Source organism: Chaetodon auriga, chromosome 7, assembly GCF_051107435.1.
Source record: "Chaetodon auriga isolate fChaAug3 chromosome 7, fChaAug3.hap1, whole genome shotgun sequence".
In the NCBI taxonomy this organism is placed as follows: Eukaryota; Metazoa; Chordata; class Actinopteri; order Chaetodontiformes; family Chaetodontidae; genus Chaetodon; species Chaetodon auriga.
The window spans coordinates 17,596,979-17,616,290 of record NC_135080.1 but is presented as its reverse complement, the minus strand read 5'-3'; the positions used below and the strand labels follow the sequence as shown (position 1 = coordinate 17,616,290).

At 42.9% G+C, this 19,312-nt stretch overlaps 1 protein-coding gene across 2 annotated transcripts in view; it reads right to left on the bottom strand.

Moving 5' to 3' along the window:
- Positions 1-200: 200 nt before the first annotated feature.
- Positions 201-19,312, bottom strand: part of dscamb (Down syndrome cell adhesion molecule b) — a 117,845-nt gene continuing 98,733 nt past the window's right edge. Inside the window, exons 18-33 of one of the 2 annotated variants that reach the window (XM_076734956.1) lie at positions 18,904-19,050; positions 17,754-17,909; positions 17,131-17,264; positions 16,773-16,926; positions 16,295-16,412; positions 16,000-16,166; positions 15,681-15,779; positions 14,060-14,248; positions 13,372-13,662; positions 11,443-11,619; positions 10,716-10,746; positions 10,355-10,470; positions 10,053-10,217; positions 7,732-7,932; positions 7,013-7,315; positions 201-1,628 (exon numbers count right to left, since the gene is read on the bottom strand). In XM_076734956.1, the coding sequence (XP_076591071.1) occupies positions 1,078-1,628; positions 7,013-7,315; positions 7,732-7,932; positions 10,053-10,217; positions 10,355-10,470; positions 10,716-10,746; positions 11,443-11,619; positions 13,372-13,662; positions 14,060-14,248; positions 15,681-15,779; positions 16,000-16,166; positions 16,295-16,412; positions 16,773-16,926; positions 17,131-17,264; positions 17,754-17,909; positions 18,904-19,050 (2,999 nt within the window). In that variant the 3' untranslated portion in view covers positions 201-1,077. The remainder of the gene's footprint in view (positions 1,629-7,012; positions 7,316-7,731; positions 7,933-10,052; positions 10,218-10,354; positions 10,471-10,715; positions 10,747-11,442; positions 11,620-13,371; positions 13,663-14,059; positions 14,249-15,680; positions 15,780-15,999; positions 16,167-16,294; positions 16,413-16,772; positions 16,927-17,130; positions 17,265-17,753; positions 17,910-18,903; positions 19,051-19,312) is intronic. The other variant, XM_076734957.1, reaches the window with a different exon arrangement.

Sequence of the window (19,312 nt, the reverse complement as noted above, 5' to 3'; positions counted from 1 at the left end):
ATTTCAGGCGTAGATTTGAGGATCTCAAGTCTTATCAACAACAGCTCCTGTGGTTTTCTGTATATTACGGGTCTCAGTGGAGAGTACAGTATAAGACGAATGTAGGTCGTAGAAAATGAGAGCAGAGGGACAGGAGGAGGAAGAGGGAGAGGATGAGGGAAGGATGTTAAGAGTTGAGCAATATGAATCAAAGTCAGATGTGTGCAAACATGACTAAGGACTTTATTAACCAAATCATTTTCCCCATAATATCCACAAATAAAAGTGATCTCTTTATATATATTCACATTGTATAATTTCATAGTGTGACAAAAATTCTCTTTTTTTCTTTTTTCTTTTTTTTTTTTTTTTTTTGATTTCCAGCCATTCCTATTAATTGTCATTTGATCAGTCGCCATGCAGTCATCAGAAAGGTTGAAAAACATTACGATTGGTCAGCATTGGCGGTTGTGTCCGGCGTCACTCTTCTTCTCCTCTATTGGCTCTTCATAGTGCTAAAAACCCAGTCAGTTACCCAATCACAGATTTCATCACACTGCGACAATAAAATAAAAATAAATTAAGAAAGCAATGTTCTCCTGCAGAGTGCTCCAGAGTCCTCCTTCCCTTCCCTTCTTTTTAGATATTTTCTGTTTTTATATAATAATAATAGTAATAATAATAATGACTATAATCGTCCTTGATATAAATTCAATAGTATTTTTTCTCTTTCTCAAATTTTAAATAAATCATTTTGGCAATCCTCATATGTTGTCACTTTAGAATAAAAGAATACTCAAGTAGAAAATAAAAACTGTGAGAGAAAATTTGTCAGAAGAGGAGCAAAGAGTGAGAGAATGAAAAGTGTGAAAGCAACAGAGAAGAGCGAGAGAGGAAAGAAAGAAAAGAGTGAAAGAAAGAAAGACAGACTCAAAGAAAAGCATCCACTTCAGACGCATGTCGGAAACGGCTCTATATACAACAATTTCTGTTGTGGAAAACTGTCCATCCTGTGCCTGTCGTCTGTCTCTTGTCCTTCCTCCTCCAGTGGTCTACAGTAGTCCTGTTGTCTGTAGCAGTCCGGTGTGTGTCCCAGTGTTATACCAGAGTGTAAGACTTGGCATAGGGGTTGTTGCTCTGTTTCAGGTGTCCTCTGGAGTCCAGCAGTGATTCCTGGGAAGTGCTGAGCTTGGCAGCCTGTGCTTGGGCAAGGTCTCCTGAGGAGGAGACCTCCGCCCGGACCTCACCCCGGGCCTCTCCCCTCTCCCGGACATCCCTGTGGGGGAGGGTGGAGGCAGTTCCTGGCTGCCACTGCTGCACTTCCCTAGGTGAGGGCACTTCCATGGGGGTGGGCTCCATGGGAGGTGGCCTCTTCAGGGTACGGTTCCTCTGGGGTTCCAGGCAGGTCTGGCCCATGGCTCCTCCTCCACCTCCTCTTGTTTCCCCTGTAGCACCAGCGCCAACTCCACTTGCTCCTGCTCCTCCTCCTCCTCCTCCTCCACCACCACCACCTCCACCACCACCTCCCCCTCCACTGCTGCTGCTGCCACTGCTGCTGCTGACTCCTCCACCTCGGGCTGCCAGTGGCACGCCACGATTCAACAGGAAGTCCATGCGGAGGTAAGGCGGCAAGTGGACCAGCTCTCCTCCTGGGAGGCAAAACACAGGAGAGAAGCAGCTTTGTTCAATTACAGTTCACAGTGATATTCTGACGTGTTGCTGGAAAATAATGAAAATACTACAGCAGTGTAGACAGGCAGCAGTAAAAGCTCTATAAAGACAGCACTGTCTTTGTTTACACGCACAAAATATTCAGTTTTTGCCCTTAATTTAAACAAGACAATGTTCCTCAGCACACAGGGCTGACCATACACAGGCAAGAGGCCGTGTGTCACAAACTGCAGTAGAAACCCCAGCTGAGATGCGTATTGTGACTGTGCTGTAATTTTGAAGTGAAATGATTTCCCATTCTTGCTTGATGTATGATTTCTGCTGCTCATCAGTTTGTGGTCTCCTTTGTCGTATTTTATGTTTCATAATGCACCAAACAATTTCAGTGGGTGACAAGTCGGGACTGCAGACAGGCCAGTTTAGACTCCTCTACTCCGGGGCCATGCTGCTGGAATATGTGCAGAATGTGGTTTTGCATCGTCTTGCTCAAATAAGAGAGACCTTCCCTGAAAAAGACGACATCTACTTGGCAGCAAATGTTGCTCCAAAAGCGGTAGATATCATTCAGCATTAATGGTGCCTTCACAAATGTGCAGGTTACCATGTGCATGCATATTTGCACACAGAGATTTCTTCAGATTCTCTGAATCTTTTAATAACATTATGTACTATAGACAACAAAGTCCTCAAATTCTTTGCAATTTTACTAACATCACTGTTAGCTTGTTGCCAGCACAGTCTATCACAGAGTGGTGAACCCCTCCCCATCTTTACTTCAGAGAGCCTCTCTGTGAAGCTCTTTTTATACCCAATCATGTTACTCACCTGTTGCCAGTTAACCTCATTAACTGTGAGATGTTCCACCAGCTGGTCTCTTTCAGCATTTCACAACTCTTTCAGTGTTTTGTTGCCACTGTCCCATCTTTTTGTTGTCGGCATCAAATTCTATATGAGGATATCATTTTCAAAACACTGTGAAATCTTTACATTTGATATGTGGTCTTTGTGCTATCTGCAGTTACATATGGGGTTTCAATGTTTTGCAAATCATCACATTTATGTTTCACACAGCATCCCAACTTTTTTGGAAACAGGATGGTGCATATGTCCAATGCCCCCCTCCCCCCCAGATTAGTTCCAGGACGATATTCACGAGAGAGTTGCTGCTCAGCCCCAGAGACAGTGTAGGAGGTCTCTGGGATCCCCACTGTGTACAGTATGTGCTCTCAACACAGACTCCGTTTGTACTACTCCATCCTCTCTGTGTAAATGAACTGCACACAGAGTTGAAAATCCATATTTAACTCACATTCACGCTGCCACGTTTTCTCACCTCAGGCCCTCCTGGAATTATGATTCACATAACTATTATTTTAATGTAATACCGATTTTCACCCAGTGTGAATCTATTTGATTTATTAGTTGCTATCAGGAAAAATGTGCAGAACATAATGTAATAGGGCGGTGAATACTATTATCTTTGCTATCATTGTGAGGGACTGATGCAATGATTCAGTTCCTGTGATGAAGCTGAATGATAGACTATGGCTCAGCTGCTCGTCTGTATCGTATACTGCAACAATTCTGGCTGGCATTCTGTAATTATCAAACCCCCTCTCTGCTGAGCTGCTCTGTAGGAGAGGAGAAACTGGAGTCTTATTAGAAGACAGGATGACTTGTAAATACCCATAGCGAGAACCAGGTCAGATTTAACACTTTAACTGAGGGATAAACCACAATTAAAAGCTGTCTCTTCAATCTTTAAGTAATTGTCTGAAGTGTTAGATATGTGGTAGAGAAAGAGGGAGACACTTTGATTTGGTTCAGTGAGTTTATGGCACCTCTACTGCTATTGCATTCCTTCTACTGATTGGACTACGTATTTAACAGTGCAAAAGAATCCTTCACACAAGGGTGCTTGGTTGCCAGATCAAGCGGGCAGCGCTTGAGATTCAACACTTGATGAGCTGAGGATCTGTGTGTATTGTTTCATGACCGCCGAGGAGTTCATCTTTCCGAGATCAACAGGCATTTTACAGGTGCACAAGTCAAACCACTTTTCAACACGTGTCCTCTCTCCCACACGTGCCGACACACTAGCATGTGCACAGCCCGCACGTGCACACATGTAAGTATAAACTGTACGTACACACATATGCACGTGCACACACATGCACGGTCCCTGCCAGCTACTCAGCATTAATGGCAGTGCAGAAGAGGCCATCTCTGTAAATTCAATCCAACATGCGACCTTGGAGAATGGATTTCTGGGTTCACGGGGAGAATGCATAATTTACTGTGTTTTATAATAAGCCCTATTAGTGCCAGTAAAGATGATGAATGGCTAGGAGTGTTAATTGAATTAAATATAGATTAAAGTGTTGCCGTGGGAGCTCATTAGAAATGTAGTTTGAAAATTCATCGGCCAGTTAATTGCAGATTGTATAGTAATGGGACAGTTTGTGTAACAGGAATACAACAGCAACTCTCTGCCAAGCCATTAATCTGTGTAAGTGTCTGCTCCTTCTTCAGTTCACTGGGCACTATTGTGAAGGATAATATCTTAATTTTCTCCCACCTGTATTTCTGTGTTTTGCATGTCATTCACATCACACAACATATTACAGGCCTATCTTAGCTGAGCGCTGCCTGTAATTAACAGCACTGGCAAAAAAGTTTGTGAGCAAAGTGTGAGAGAATCACGCTGTAATGGGTCCAATGGATGTGCTCTTATTCTCCACTGAAGAAGAAGAAGTGCACAAATAAACAAAACTGTTACTCTCAACGCAACAGTGTCGGGTGGGGGTGGTCACATGAGAGAGATGAACGAGAAGCCGTCCCTCTGCATTTGACCTTTGTGATGGACAGGTGAGGTCAGCTCAGGTCAGTCAGATGTAATAGAGACAGAGATGGGGTAGAAGCTCGGCCATTCAGCAGCTGTCAGTGAAACTGGCCTCCATGCTGGGTCTAGGTTTCAATAACTTAATGCTGCCATACACTTTACTTTGAATATCCAAATGTGAAGAGAACTTTTCCTTATTTACTGTAGATCATAAAGATGAAGAGTGATGAACTGGTCTACTCCGCTTGTCTACATACTGTTGTGTACTTTTGGCCTTGGACTGTTTTCATGGTTTGTGCTAGGTCACTCTGTCCATATTTTTAAATGAACTTTGGGTCAAAGGACAGTATGTAATGTGAAAGTGCTCACTGGTGTACTGATGAAGCCACAGGGAGTTATCGCCTAACTCAGCTCTATGTTGTAGCATCTTACAACCTTTTTGGTTATAAGATGCTGTTAGTTTCGCTGTTAGTTTTGGTTTTACGGCCCATAACTGGTTTAGTCTCACCGCTCACATTAACCATGGTCCTTGCAGCAGCGGGCAGCTGTTCCTGGCTGTTCCTTCCTTTTTTGCCATACCTTACACATTGCTCTTTTAGCAAGAAATGAACAGTCAACCTTTTCATATCTAGAAACAAATTCTGGTGGCCAGAGTAGCTATTTACAAAGACTTATAATATCTTAAATCCCAGAGATCCTGTGATTAAAATAATATGTGTAAATCCAACTGCCCCTCACTATACTCTATCTGGGTACTTATTAATTGCCAAAGTTGCTGTGCGCCTCTCAGAAAACCACATTCTTATCATTTTACAGTTCACTGACTGTCGAGTCAACTGAAGTACATAACGTCTGACACAGCTAAAAAAGCTGAAAATGCTAAAATGCTAATGAAAATGTAGAATACACATTTAAGTTTAACTTCCTCGTGACATAAGAAATGTACTCCCAATTTTCCTGCTCAAGCCCAACTCACATATTGCCTCTTTTGTGCTAAATGTTAATGCTAATGTTCAAACATAACTTGTTACAAATGGTCACAACCCACGGGGAAACTGTAGAAGCAACACAACTTGATTCTTATGCTATAATGTATCCCCCAAAGTAACCGACACCAGAGTCTAGCACTCAGTGATGCCACATCAGCCTGAAAGGCTAAGAGTCTGGTATTACACCAACGGTCTCCGCTGTGGCAGTAAAGTGCTGTTTTGTACTGAGTGACAATAGCTTCAGAAAAGGTTGACAGTTAGCCTTTCGTTGCCCTCTCTCCCTGGTGAACTGGTGATATGAGTCTGCTGTCCTGTACGCAAACGGCAAAAAGATAATGAGGCTTGAAACTCAAGAAGCAGATCTGATGGCCTCAACTCTTGTCTGGTCAAACTGAGGATTCTGGGACTGCGTACCCTTGCGCATACACACAGACCGACATTTCTGGTTCTCAGACACCTCCAACAAGGCCAATTATCCGTGGCCCCAGACAGACTATAACAGGACAGCCGATGCGGTGATGGATGAGCTGTGTACATGTGTCAAGCGGAGGGGTGTCTGTCTGTCTGTGCTTCTGTGTGTGGTCAGCAGCCCGTCAGCATACTCTGCCAAAACTCGTAACTGATCTGCAGGGCAACCCAGAGGAGCGCAGGGTCGTGTAAGGTAAGATGACCACAACCTGAGAGGACAGCACAGCAGGTTTTTCTCAAACTGTAGATGTAATGAAAGCCTTTTGAGACAGAGCCTTCGTGTAGTTTAAAAACATTGTTTACTAGGGGGAGAAAAAGAATCTGTTTTCTTACAATAAAAGGCATCCCTGGGGTGCTCTGGGAGGAAGTGCATCTCATAAGCCTGGTTTGTGATATGTGATGGGCTTGCTCACTGTGTTAAGGTGCTAAAAGTTAGAGAAAAACAAGGAGCTACACCCACAGAAGAGAGAGAGAAAAAAGATGCAACTCTCCACAAATCTAAAGTGCGAAGTAATGATTTAATGAGACTATACAGCACGTAGCAGCAGTCTGAGGACTAATGTTACGCAACCCCAGAAGTAGGTCGAGGTGGCCATCAACAATGTCGTTTTTAAGAGTTAACTGAGGGACTACCACAAACAACAAACTCTCAAGACACTTTGAAAATTTGTTATCCTGTGTCTTTGAGTTAATTTTCCAGTAATCATAGTTTCTTAGATGCTAAATGTGGATCTTTCTTTTTTCTCTTCTAAAATAGTTGACTTTAATCTATCCAATCAAATGTGATTTAGCTAATTAGTCCTTAAAACTGCACTTGACTGTCGAACTTCACATTTCCCAAGCAAGCACTTGAGGTTTAATTGATACATTTCTTCCTCATCCTCCACCTCCTGGTCTAACAACACAGTGAGAAAGGTGTGGGTGGATTTGATTTAAATCCCTCCTATAACGACACCCTGTCCAATTGAATGGAGAAGGGACGGAGGGTCCGTTCCATGATTGTTGGGGGAAACACAAGGTTGAATGAATAAACTGAATTGTGTAGTAAACTCCACTTCCTTACCAGGTCTGTGCGCCTTGGGCACGGCCATGTTCATGACCCGGCTGACGTCCTGAGGTTTGGGCGGCGAAGCGGTAAAGCGGCAGATGCCCGACTCAGATGGCGTGCTGGAGGTCAGGCTGTCAGTGTAGTCGTTGGTCCCTGCTGTCATCTGCTCAGATGAGGTGTCAGAGATGAAGCACTCGGTGATGGTGAACTTGGCGTGGCGGAGCTGCTCTTCCATTTTGGCGTGCTCGTAGGCTCTGGCCAGCTCCTCGTAGGTGGATGACGCGCTTTCTGTTGATACCATGCTGCTCCGTGCCCGATCTAATAAATACACGTTACACATCATGATACATAAGTTTAATTGTGGTTGTAGAGTGTAGCACTAGTCTTTAAAAAAACACAGTCAATATTTAACTTTATGTGATGGTTTTATATGTTTTGGGGGCATTTTAGCTTTATTTAAGAGGGAAATAGCGCAGGTTTGAGTTGGACTCACACCTTGGAAGCCTCAGCCAAGAGTACACCCCAAAGTTGCACTTTTGAAATGGAAAAAACTGCTGCCAATATGTTTTGGATTGCGCAGAATTCAATGTGAGAGCCATGCAGGTCGCCTTCACACTTGAAAATATCACCAAAGCAACACAATTTCCATCCCAACTTTCTAACTTTTAGTATAAAAAAAGCTTTGGCTTCATGTTGTTTCTGCATAGCTCAGCCTCCACCCTGCTCCACTCTACCTGTGTCCTGTGAGGGGCTGACGCTGTAGCTGTCACTCTCTTTGTCCACAGATCCGGTGGCGCGTGGTGTGGGGAGTCTCCAGTCAGTGGTCAGGGTGTGTGAGGAGCTGGTGGGGTGCGGCCGGTTCAGGGTCCACTGGCTGGCATAGCGGCTCCGTGCCGCGGCAGGACCAGCTTTGGCAGTGCGTCTGGCAGTGGGATCTGGTGAGGAGAGAGCGGGACAAGCTGTTGGTGAGCAGAGTTTCTAACTGCTGCTCCATGTTTTAGTGTAATCACCATTACACCATTTTGTTTTGATTCAGCTGCCAATTATATGCTGACAGATGGCTTAGATTTGTAAAATTTTTATATATTTATATATTTATTGTTACTCTCTTGGTCTTGGACCTGAACTCTTTCAAGTCTGAGAGATCCTAGTCTGGGAATAAATACATATTGTGCTTGAATAAAACAGTAAATCACTATTCCACTCATAAACATACATCAATGTTCACTGAAAGAGTCAATGTGTACCTGGGACTGGATAATATAAATTGCTTTCTTTCAAAATCTAATTGTGAGACTTGTATTAGTCTCCAAGAGAGCATTTCATTTCTTAATTACTGTGTCAATCATAAAACGAAATGAAAATATTTCTGCCATCATTGTACAGAATAAAAAAATGAAGTCTTTAGGGATGGCATCAAACAAACAAACAAATGCAAGACCACAGGGACACATTGCCTGCAGCAGCTGCAGCCTAATGCTTGATAGACACAAACCTGCAAGACAAAGTTAACAGTTGACAGTTTTTGGATTAGACAATGACTCTGCTAACATCCCACTGTAGCGCTGTTTGGATGTGGCTCATCAGTAACCAAAAACAACATGATTTGTAGCTGGACTCTAACATCGAGGTGGGAATCGGTGTCTTGCCTGCTGTGTTATGGTACAAATGTTCAGTTTACTCCCTGAGTGAACACTGAACATTACCATCCCACAGCTCTGTGCAATCATCCATCTTGAGTTCTACCTGTCTCCACACAGACATATAAATAGTATCATATTCAGCCTGACCCAGACAGGCTGCTGCTCTGCCCACCGCTGGGCCAAATCAGAGTGAGACCCTTTAGAAAAGGCCTGGATTGGATCTGTGCGGAGAAGAATGGTGCTGGTAATTGTAGTGGGTCAGACAGTAATTCTATCAGAGGGGATGGAGGGATGAAAGGATGGAGCTGTTTGGCCAACAAAAAAAAAAGGGATGAGTCAGCGAACTGGCTGGTTCATGCCCCAATGGCCGGGTTAAACGAACCAATCATGTGACTATATGCTTGCGTGTGAATGCATGTGTATGTGATTGTGATGAGGGCTAAGGTTGTGTTTGCAAGTGCGTGTTCGTGCTGAACTGTGATATCTTTCTGTGCTGTTCCATATATGTGTGTGTGTGTGTGTGTGTGTGTGTGTGTGTGTGTGTGTGTTTTGCAGATGCCCTGATACACGATGTGGGCGCACTGTTGTTGATGGCAGTTGGTAAACTGGTAAACATACTTTAAAAGCACAGAATGTCTATGGATAAAAACATGACTTCATATTTTGTGCTTCTGTTTCTAGGAGTGTTTAATTTAACTGTAAAATCTGCAACAGAATTTAAATTTGAAACCATTTAATCAGCACAATGTTACCTGCATGTCAGTCTGCACTAAAACTGTTACAAAAGTGAATCTATTGGCCAATTTTTTGGGGAAAACATTAAAATCATTTCAGTGTATCACTACTCTGAGTGTGCGTGTCCATGTCTGTGCGTGCATGTGTGCACTCAGGTCCAACTGGCCAGTTGGAGCAAGGCAATCAGGAGAGGACGTGTCAAGAAGAGGCAGGGAGATCGCTACTCTTCATCAGTTCTGCTTCAATGGAGCTCAAACACCAGAAGCACAGAGGCCGCTCTGCAGCACGGCCGCTGTGTCTTTGTAATCTCACCGCTGGAAGGCGGCTCACATGCTGTATGAGGGCAAACTACGGTTAAGCTAAGACAAGGTGGAAAAGCTATTTGCCTTGTGTATAACTCAGATGAATGCACAATGAAATGCTATTACCAGTGTTTATATCTTATGGTGCTAAGGCAAATTTCTTTTAAAGTGACAACTTGCTACAAGAATATAACTATGTTGATTCAGGAGGAAAATTAGCAGTGCAAGATTCATGGCTGCTGAGTAACCAAATAAAAACAAAAACCCAGCTTTGGCCACAAGACAGTTTTTCAACAGTATGCTTTCATTAGTAACACAGGACTGGCACAGTACTATTAATATTAGTAGGAAAGGAAATAAATGTTGAGCACTGACGGTGGTGGGACTCACTGGTTCCAGGCCTGGCATCGGACACGTCTACCAGCGGTCCAGTGGCCTGGGACAGAGACTGGTAGTGGACTGTGTGGGTCACTGTGGAGGATTTTTGCTTGTTTGTCTCCCCAAAATCATTGTCTGTCAACAGCACAGTGGACCTGTCATCTAAGGGATGACAGAGAGAGCCGGACAGAGGGGGAGGCAGGAAGGAAGAGAAAATAGAGATAGGGCAAAAAATTATCATCATAAGCATAATGAATATGTTGACTGATAAGCACAAGGTCTCACTTCAAGTATCTTACCAATCGTCTCCATGGTGTCCCTCTCCTCGATGAGGAGCTGGGCTCTGGGGATGTCGATGTGCATTCTTAACGTCTGCTGCTGCTTGTTCACTGTGTCTGGAGTCCGTGTGTTCTTACTGAGGAGTTTAATGAGAAAAATCCATTACTTCTCAGCTGTGTGATTCTGCATTGTATCGCAGAAATGCTAGCTCAATTCCATTCAAGTTGATAAGTAGCTGTAAGAAGGCAAGAGGGGCAGCATATCCAGTGTGCAGAATATTTTATTTTTACTGATGGCTACTGTAACTCTGGGCTACACTGTGATTTATGTTCACTGCTTGAAGGAAAACGGCTAGCATAAATTAAAATTAAGCGTACATACCTCATCAGCATTTCTGCCAGGCTTTTGGCATCTGTGAAGTCAGCAAAGAGGCAGTTAATACCATAATAGCACTGTCCTAGTTGATAAGCTACAGCAGTGGAAATACTGTACAATCACTGATAATTCCACTTACAAAAGGGCCACGAAAGCATGTCAGAGAGTTTGAGAAATGAAAGTGGAGGTGTTTGACCTCAAAAGACCACTAATGGAGTTTCTTGATTGCAAGTTTCACCTCAGTTTTTCAAGGTTTATCAAAAGATTTCAATGACATTGAACATGTGTGTTTAAAAGTGTGTTTCTCTGTGCACGTTTGCACACAGGCATGTTGGCTCATAGACTGGATATGTGTAGGTGTTGTAACATGCACAGGCATCATGCCCGCTCAATTTCTTTATGTCTACATTTGTTAGACTTTTATTTTATATATTATTGTCATGCTATTATTTTTGTAGATATGATCATTTTATATTTTGAATCCAATGTATGCTTCTAATCATGTCAAAGATCATACCTCAGAAAGTCAAACACCCTCCTTCTCTATGGTATTAGTTTCCTCCAAAAGCTGTAGGATGAAATCAGGTAGCCTATGCACCTGCATGCACTCAGCACTCACTCTCCATCAGTGCTGGAGGAGATGTAGGCTACAGCTGAACTGTGTTGCTGAAGTGGTGAGTAGAGCATCGATCCCATTTTCAAATATAAACCATAATTTGATCTGCCAACCCACCTCTGAGTCTCTTGAGCCTCTGCTCCCTCCTTCTCCTCTTTAGCACCATGAGCATGATGAAGACCAGCACAGCTACGACCAGAATAGAGGTGATGGTTACCACCATCTTCAGACCTCCGCTGCCCGACATGTTGTCTGAGATGGGATCTCCCGTCTTCAGCAGGGGAGGGATGGTGCCTTTTAAAATAAACACATGAATAGACACGTTTATGAGGAATTAATGCACAGACACAGAGAGTCTCATCTGATTGTTCATCTGCAGCGTTGCTGCTTGACTCAGCCTTAAGTCTGTCTGCTCGATGAGGTATGACCTCCTGGTTTTTTAATAATGTTTTGTTCTGCTGGTTTTGTTGCTGTTAATGTGAGACATTTGTTCCAAGCAACTACTGTGGAACACCAGCATAATAAGGTTGAAAAACAATAACTCCTGCAAGTTAAAGGTGGAAGAAAAATATTTTTTAGGCAGTGCAGTCAAAGATTGCACAGGCAAAAAATGCTTGGGAATGAAACTTTGAATAGTGATTTTCCACATACGTGCTTTTTAATGTGCAGACTTGTAATCCTTCAGCACTAAAGAAATCTGCGAGTTCCTTATGCTGCATTTCTTCTAGTGGATTTAGAAAGCAATTCTGTCTGTTCTGCACATACTGGCAAAGCAATATAAGTCCTTTATGAACTTTTCTAACTTGAGCTTTCTGTATATTATTATTATTACTAGCCATCCATCTATTTTTTGAACAAGGTCACAGCAGTCTGGAGCCTCTCAGGACACGCTGGGTTCATTGTAGACAGAGCCAACACATAAAGACAGATGAAGACATCACATAAACAGGCAATTGTAAGTGTCCAGTTCAGCTGGATTCAAACTCATCTCTACTTCATTGGCATTCCTTGACTATTTTGTCGCTCACAGAAATTGGATCTTTGCCCCCCCCCCCCCAATTTCACTATTAAAACATATTTTTCTATCAGTCATAGTAGATCGGAGCTGGGGCACCAGGTTTCTAAGAGACTGAACATGTCCTGTTAGTCTCCTGGGCTGCTGCTCAACAGCTGAGCTGAGCTACGGACCAACTGTCAAACTGAGCATCCACACAAACATGCACGCACACACACACACTTACACACATGCAAAACCACATCTGCTCACACATAAAATCCTGACAGGCAGCTTACATGTCTCAGCAAAACCCTTCAAAGGAAATTAATAAATAGTCTGGAGTGCAGCACAGAGCTCTCACCACCTCCTGTGCCTCTTTGTAGCTTCTACACTTCCTGTGTGTATGACTGACACAATCTGTAGCTCAAGACAAATAAAGCTACACCAGGGCACAGGCAGAATCTGAAGACCAAGCCCGTTTTCTGACTCAGCCGAGGCGTCGGAATACCTGTCAGTTTGTTCAAAGGCTGACAAAACTGCCTTATTCACAAACACTCTCGGAGCACAGACGGTACTGTCGGGCAGAGCTGCAGAATGGCACTTCATGCTGAAACACTGCTGCCACAAACAGTCGCAATAAAGGATGCAACACTGTTTAAACTGCTGTAATCATGAAAAAATAGTCATTTCACTTTTGAGTTCTAATTTCTTACGTTTGCCCTCAACCCTCCTTCCTCTGATCATGTGTTAATGTGAAATAGGGGAACCCTACTTCAAAGCTGTAGCAATGTCTCATAACACCTTAAACTGGATGAGATCTGATATCAAAGAACACAAAAGAAGATAAAACAAGGGGGAACCCTTTTCATTGGTCTTTATACTCATTCCCTGTTCTATGTCATTCATGTTATCTAATTAAACTCACATATTGAGGTTCCATCACTCTTTTAAAAGTCCATAAAGTTGCTACTGACACTTCTCTTCCATCCTGACCCACTGATCCTCTATACATGTGCGACTCTGTGGCAGTCTGTTTAATCCAAACTTACTTCCATCAGCATTCAGAGTAGCAAACGTGATCCTCTTTTCTGCTGAGCCAGCACTGTTGGTGACCTTCATCTGCAGTTCGTACCAGGTCGCCTCCTGCAGGTCGTACAGGATGTAGCTCTTGGTCAGCGACGTGCGCTGGGCAGTGGTCCAGGTGGCCGAGTCCACCGCTCGGTACTCCAGTATGAAGGAGGTGATTGGACAGCCGCCGTTGTTCCAGCCAACCAGGTTGAGTCTGGCCCTGGTGGAGTTGATGCTGGTGAAGAGTTCATGTTCTTTGGCAAACTGCGGCTCTGAGGAGAACATAAAGAGAAAAAAGTGATCGCCACCATTAAAACTTTTGTGAATATAACAAAGTCAAAGACATTACTGCTAGCAAACCAGCTCTAAGGAATAAGAACAGGAGTTTTGAGTTATGAGTTTTAAGATCAGTGAAAGCAAAATGGTATTAAGTCATCAAATTTCAGTGACTGGGAAAACAAAATATTCCCTTACCTACTTTAATTCACTCTACCAGTACAGTTAATAGAGAACAATTACAACATAAGTTTGGGAACATGACTCCCAAAGGACGCTGCCTTTTTTAAACATAATTAGTTGTTTTCATTGATGTTTGACTGATTCTAAGACTCAAAACTCAAAATGCAGCAAACACATTAATTTCATTCGTCCTGGTGTGGACCTCCTTACCTTTCCCATGGGTCTTAGCTTCAATGATCTCACTGATGCGCCCGGGCCCCACTGCATTCTGAGCCGTCAGGGTGAACTTGTACCAGGTGCCGCACTTCAGGTTCTCCAGACGGTACGAACGTTCGCTGGGGCTGATGGGAAAACTGCCCCACTGCTCACTGTTGTCCTCTGAGTACTGCAGGATGTAACCTGCGGAGAGTACGAGAGAAGGGACAAACAGGGGAGGCAGATGATTTGGAGTCATTATACAGAAACATTTGCTTTTGTTTGCTCATAAATCATGTCTTTCCTATAAAACAATCGTTTTATTATTACTGCAGAAATCTCAATATGAACAAACTTACATTTTAGTGCCCTTTTTATTATTAGTGGATGTAAGACAACTTTAAGAAGACATTTTGAAGACTGAAGACAGAATAACAAGAACAAAAGTCTATAGAAACACTTGTGGCACATGGAGGTTGCAGTTGACCAAAATATTATATATATATATCAATATATGGATGAGACACTAGTGGAAATTTTATTGTTACCTAAATCAAACATGTCCTTCCTCTACACACCGGCTATTTCAGATCTCAGATACAGCTTGTAAGGTTCAGCTCACAGTTGTCAGTCTTGACTCAGCTTTCATCAAACTTACTGTAGTCGAGTTATCCTACAGTTTCTGAGTTGTAAATACCATCAAATACCTGACCAAAATCCAATTAATCTATTTCATTTTATCTGATTTGGGGCTGAATAATATGTAAGTATAGCATGGAGTTGTCTATAATTATGATACAACTATGGATACCTCACATCAGCTTTAGTCTATTAATATTGTAACTACTGAAGAACATTCTACAATTATAGCTGAGCAGTAGTCAATATTTCACACCCGCAATAAAGAGTACGTTTCAGTAAATCAGTGAGTATTGAGTATATGGAAAGTGTTTGTGGCACGAAATAAAAAGTCAGAGACTACTAACGTCATTAAGATTCATCCTCTGGGCACCAAAAATGACTGCACTGAATTTCATGGCAATCCACCCAATTATTCAGTTATTCAATAACAGTCATCTGGACATGAGTGTTCCAGTCTGAGGACAGGCCGAACGACCAGCATTGCCTTACTAGAGCCTGGCTAAAAATAGACACCTGCGCGCCTAGGTGTGTGTATTTTGGTGATGGATGACGCTGTGAGCAGGGGAGCAAAACAAGTATCACAGAGAAGGTATCATGGACAGCTTTTATAGGGACTGCAAGTCTACAGACAGGAGCCCCATGATTAGGAGCAATGATAAATCACCCCAAATCTTCTGACTGTGATTGTGCTTTCTTTAAGATGGAGCGCTTTAATCTTTCACTTAAACAGACCTAATCTTCCCTGCTGCTTTTTAATCTACCGTTTAGGACTCAAATGTTCAGCTCGACCACCAGATAATGAAAAACAGGAGTGGTAGACCGGAGTAAAGGAGGAGGTGACATTGGTTATCACAGGGAGCTGAAGGGAGGCGATTCCTCTTTTATAAAGGATAATGTATGTTTGTGTGTTTACATCACGTTAAGTTGCCATGAAAGTGCTCACTGTGCTGTTTCAGATTCATTTGTTATATGTGTGCCTCCGTGTTGCTCTCACCTCGGATGGAGCTCCCTCCGTTGTCTCCAGGTATCCATGACAATGTGATTGATGTGGTGGTGGTTTTGGTAACTGTGAGTCGTGGCTGGTCAGGAGGGACTGAGGATAAACAAAAGTTCACTGTATAGTCAGCATTTGTGACCTCTGCTGGAACAACACACTGGCCAAGGTGGAGTGACCATTTGCTGAGGATGGTGTATGAAAGGTAGAAACCTTTGTGTTTAAAGATCTGCTGGGCTAAGAAATATTATGTAACCTTGCAGCTATTCAAGCTCAAAGCACAGATACACTTTTGCTGTGTTCCAATACTCATCCTTGCCTTGGACCTGCAGGTTGAGTGTGATCTCGTCTGAGCCCCAGTTGTTGCTGGCCACACAGCTGTAATTCCCAGAATCCTCTGCTTTCACTGTGCGGATGATGAAGCTGCCGTTGCTATGGACACTACGACGACCATCCACCAGAACAGGTGTAGGCGTTCCATTAGTGCTGAAGAGAGACAGAAACAATGTTCGGAAAATTATCACTGTAAGTCATAATGCTGTCACGATATCTATGAAGGTCTGATAACATGTCTGCACTGAGCGACACTACATGCTTGTTTATGTGAGACTTACTTTCCCTTGAGCCACTTGATGGTAGGAGGAGGGTCTCCAACAGCCTTGCATGGTAAAACAATGTCCTTCATCCAGGGAGTGGTCACTGTCCCATTGAAGGTCAGAATCCTGGCTGCAGCTAAAAACAGCACACACACAACTTTGTTGGTGGTCTGACGGGATGCTCTAATGTAATTGATGCTATCATATCAAGTAGACTACGCCAGCGGTTCCCAACCTTTGACCTTAAGGGACCCCTATCTGTTGTAGAGTAAGCTTCCGTCCCCTGACTACATGACATATTTTATAGATTTAAATTCCTTCTACTTGTCTAAGGACTGGCCTGTAGATCCCAGATTTACACTTTATCTTTGCCTGCTTGACTGATGACATTTTATACTCTACTTCAATCATCAATTATGCTTTGGGTGGAAATAACTTTACAAATCTAAATGATGTCACGTGCTATTGTCGGGTCAGCTTGGTGAGGGTGCTGTACCTTTGGCCAGAGGCTCCACTGTGATCTTCTCACTGTTGTTGCCATGACCTGCAGCTGTCACAGCCACCACCCAGATACTGTACTGTCTGTTTCTGGTCAGATTGGGGATTCTGTAGAAATACGCATCTGGAGACGCCTCAAACTCACTCATCACCTGTAAAACAGAGAGAGAGGAAGGATTATTGTATCACTGAGTAGCAGCAGTGTCCAGAAAAATTCCATTTCACAATATTCAGATGTTTTGAGTCAAAGCACATGTTCAGCAAGGGTACCAGTGGCCATTCTGCCACGTTTTAACGTTTGACTGACAAATTTGATAAAGATCAGTGAAAATCTCTTGGTATACAAATGCTATTACCATCGGATGCAGGTTCGAGCAGAAGACAATGTATTTTCTTATGATGCCGTTGAGTTTGAGTGGAGGCAACCAGGACACAAACACCACAGAGCTACTGGAGGTTGCAGCCTTAACCCCCGCTGGAGGACCAGGAACTGATGAAGAAGAGAACAGTGTAGGGATCACATTGAAACATTTATTATCATCATAAAGCATAAGGGGACCAAAGGTCCCCAGTTTTAGGTTATACGTGGGCAATAATTATTCCTCCACTGCATTGCACCACATAACCTCGACTTAAACTTAGTGTTTTAGTGTTTCATGTTCCTCAGTATCAAATATACTCAAACAGAATTCGAGTGGACTAAGTTGACCCCAATCTTAAGTACCCTGGCATCTCTTCTTACTTGCTTGGTCATTTTCATAACATATAGTACTCAACTGATTTCATCATCCCACCTAATTCAATATGATTTACAAGTAAGAATTTAAATAAGCATTGAGGTTAAATTATAATGGTAAAAGCAACAAGCAGTTAGAAACAAGAGCCTTTACTGACTTTTTTCTGTTTTGTACAATATTAACAGTAGGCTGAACTTAAATTTGAGTGTATTTTTTCTGTTATATCTGGTAATGAGCCATACCGTCCTCTTTGGTGCGGACGTAGATCTGTTCACTGCGGACACCATCTCCGGCATTGGTGAAGGCTAAGACCTGGATGCTGTAGTTGGTGTACTTCTCCAAGCCATCCAGCTCCAGAGACGGCTGATTGGTGGTCACGTTCCTGATTTCTCCCAGTTCTAACACAGGACAGGCGACGTGTTAATAAGCATGGCTATCAAAAGTGATACTCACTACAGTGGTACAGTGCAGCTTAGTGTGATTACTACGACTATTAATACCAACAACTGTTAATTCAGCATCGAAAAATTGTTAAAATATTTGTTACCTGTTACGAGAGCTATTGAGAGAGTCAACTGAGAATGTCCTAAATGTACAGTCTGGAGCATGAATGGTAAGCATTCCCCTGCACAATGATGTATTTTGTATTTAGAAGCATTATAGAAAAAAAAAAAACAGGTTATTTTTCATTTTTTCTCCAGGCCTGTCTTCTACCTCCCTCTCCTCCCTCATGCCCTGTCACTCAGAGCTGAGGCAATGGGCCTCACTGAGTTATTGCATTGTGAATTATTGATGGAGACCAGCCAGACTGCAGGCTAGATCACTGCTATACAGCAGGGTGTACATTCAAGGGGAAAAATACAGGAACCACAAATATTCCCTCTGTGCAATGCAGTCATTGTATTTATACTGTTGATCAGGGTTAGAAAAACAAACATCTTCCACTGTAGCGCGGCACAAATGTGTGAAAATCAGATGTTGTTGTTCACCAAGTAAATCTAAAGCAGATAAAAAGTTTCGAGCAAATAAGCTGCTGAAACTTACACTTAAACTTCGAGCAAAGTGCAAAGCAGTGTCTCATTACCCTCAAATCGGATGAGTCAAAATATACAATAGATAGAGTTTAATGGTGCATGAGCCACAATTGTCCCACACACAAACACACACACACACACTCAAACATGACAGGTTGACTTATCCAACCACGTCTGTAACTCACAACAGCATATTACAGTATGACAAGCCCACAGCTTCCCCTGGTGGGTGAACCATTACAACAAGCACCAGCAAAGCAAAACCAAGCCTGCATCAATGACAAATCAGTATTAAATGGGCAGTAAACTGCATCGATCTGTACATGATATCAGTGTTTGGGTGTGTTAATGTTAATACCTCCATCAGGCAGGTTGGCCCAGTAGATGACTCTGTATCCCTGCAGGTTTCCATTGAGAGCCTCTCGAGGCAAAGGCATCCAGGAGAGCGATATGACCTCTGGGGACTTTGCTACAGCCAGGACATTTTCAGGAGGCCGAGACGGCACTATCAGAGACAGAAGAGACACAGTGTTGGAGTGGAGGCTTAATGGAGGCTCATGGAGGGGTCCCTTCATGTAGGTAGTATCACAAATGAAACATGCAAAATATTAACACAGTCATGACATCATATGCTGACAGTTTTCAGCATGTTAGAAACATCTGGTGTTTTTGTGAAGCAGGAACATTTAGTTTAAAAAATTATTTTCAAAAAAACAACCCACCCAATGCATCATTTTATTGCGAATAAAGGGTAGGGCTTTTTCACT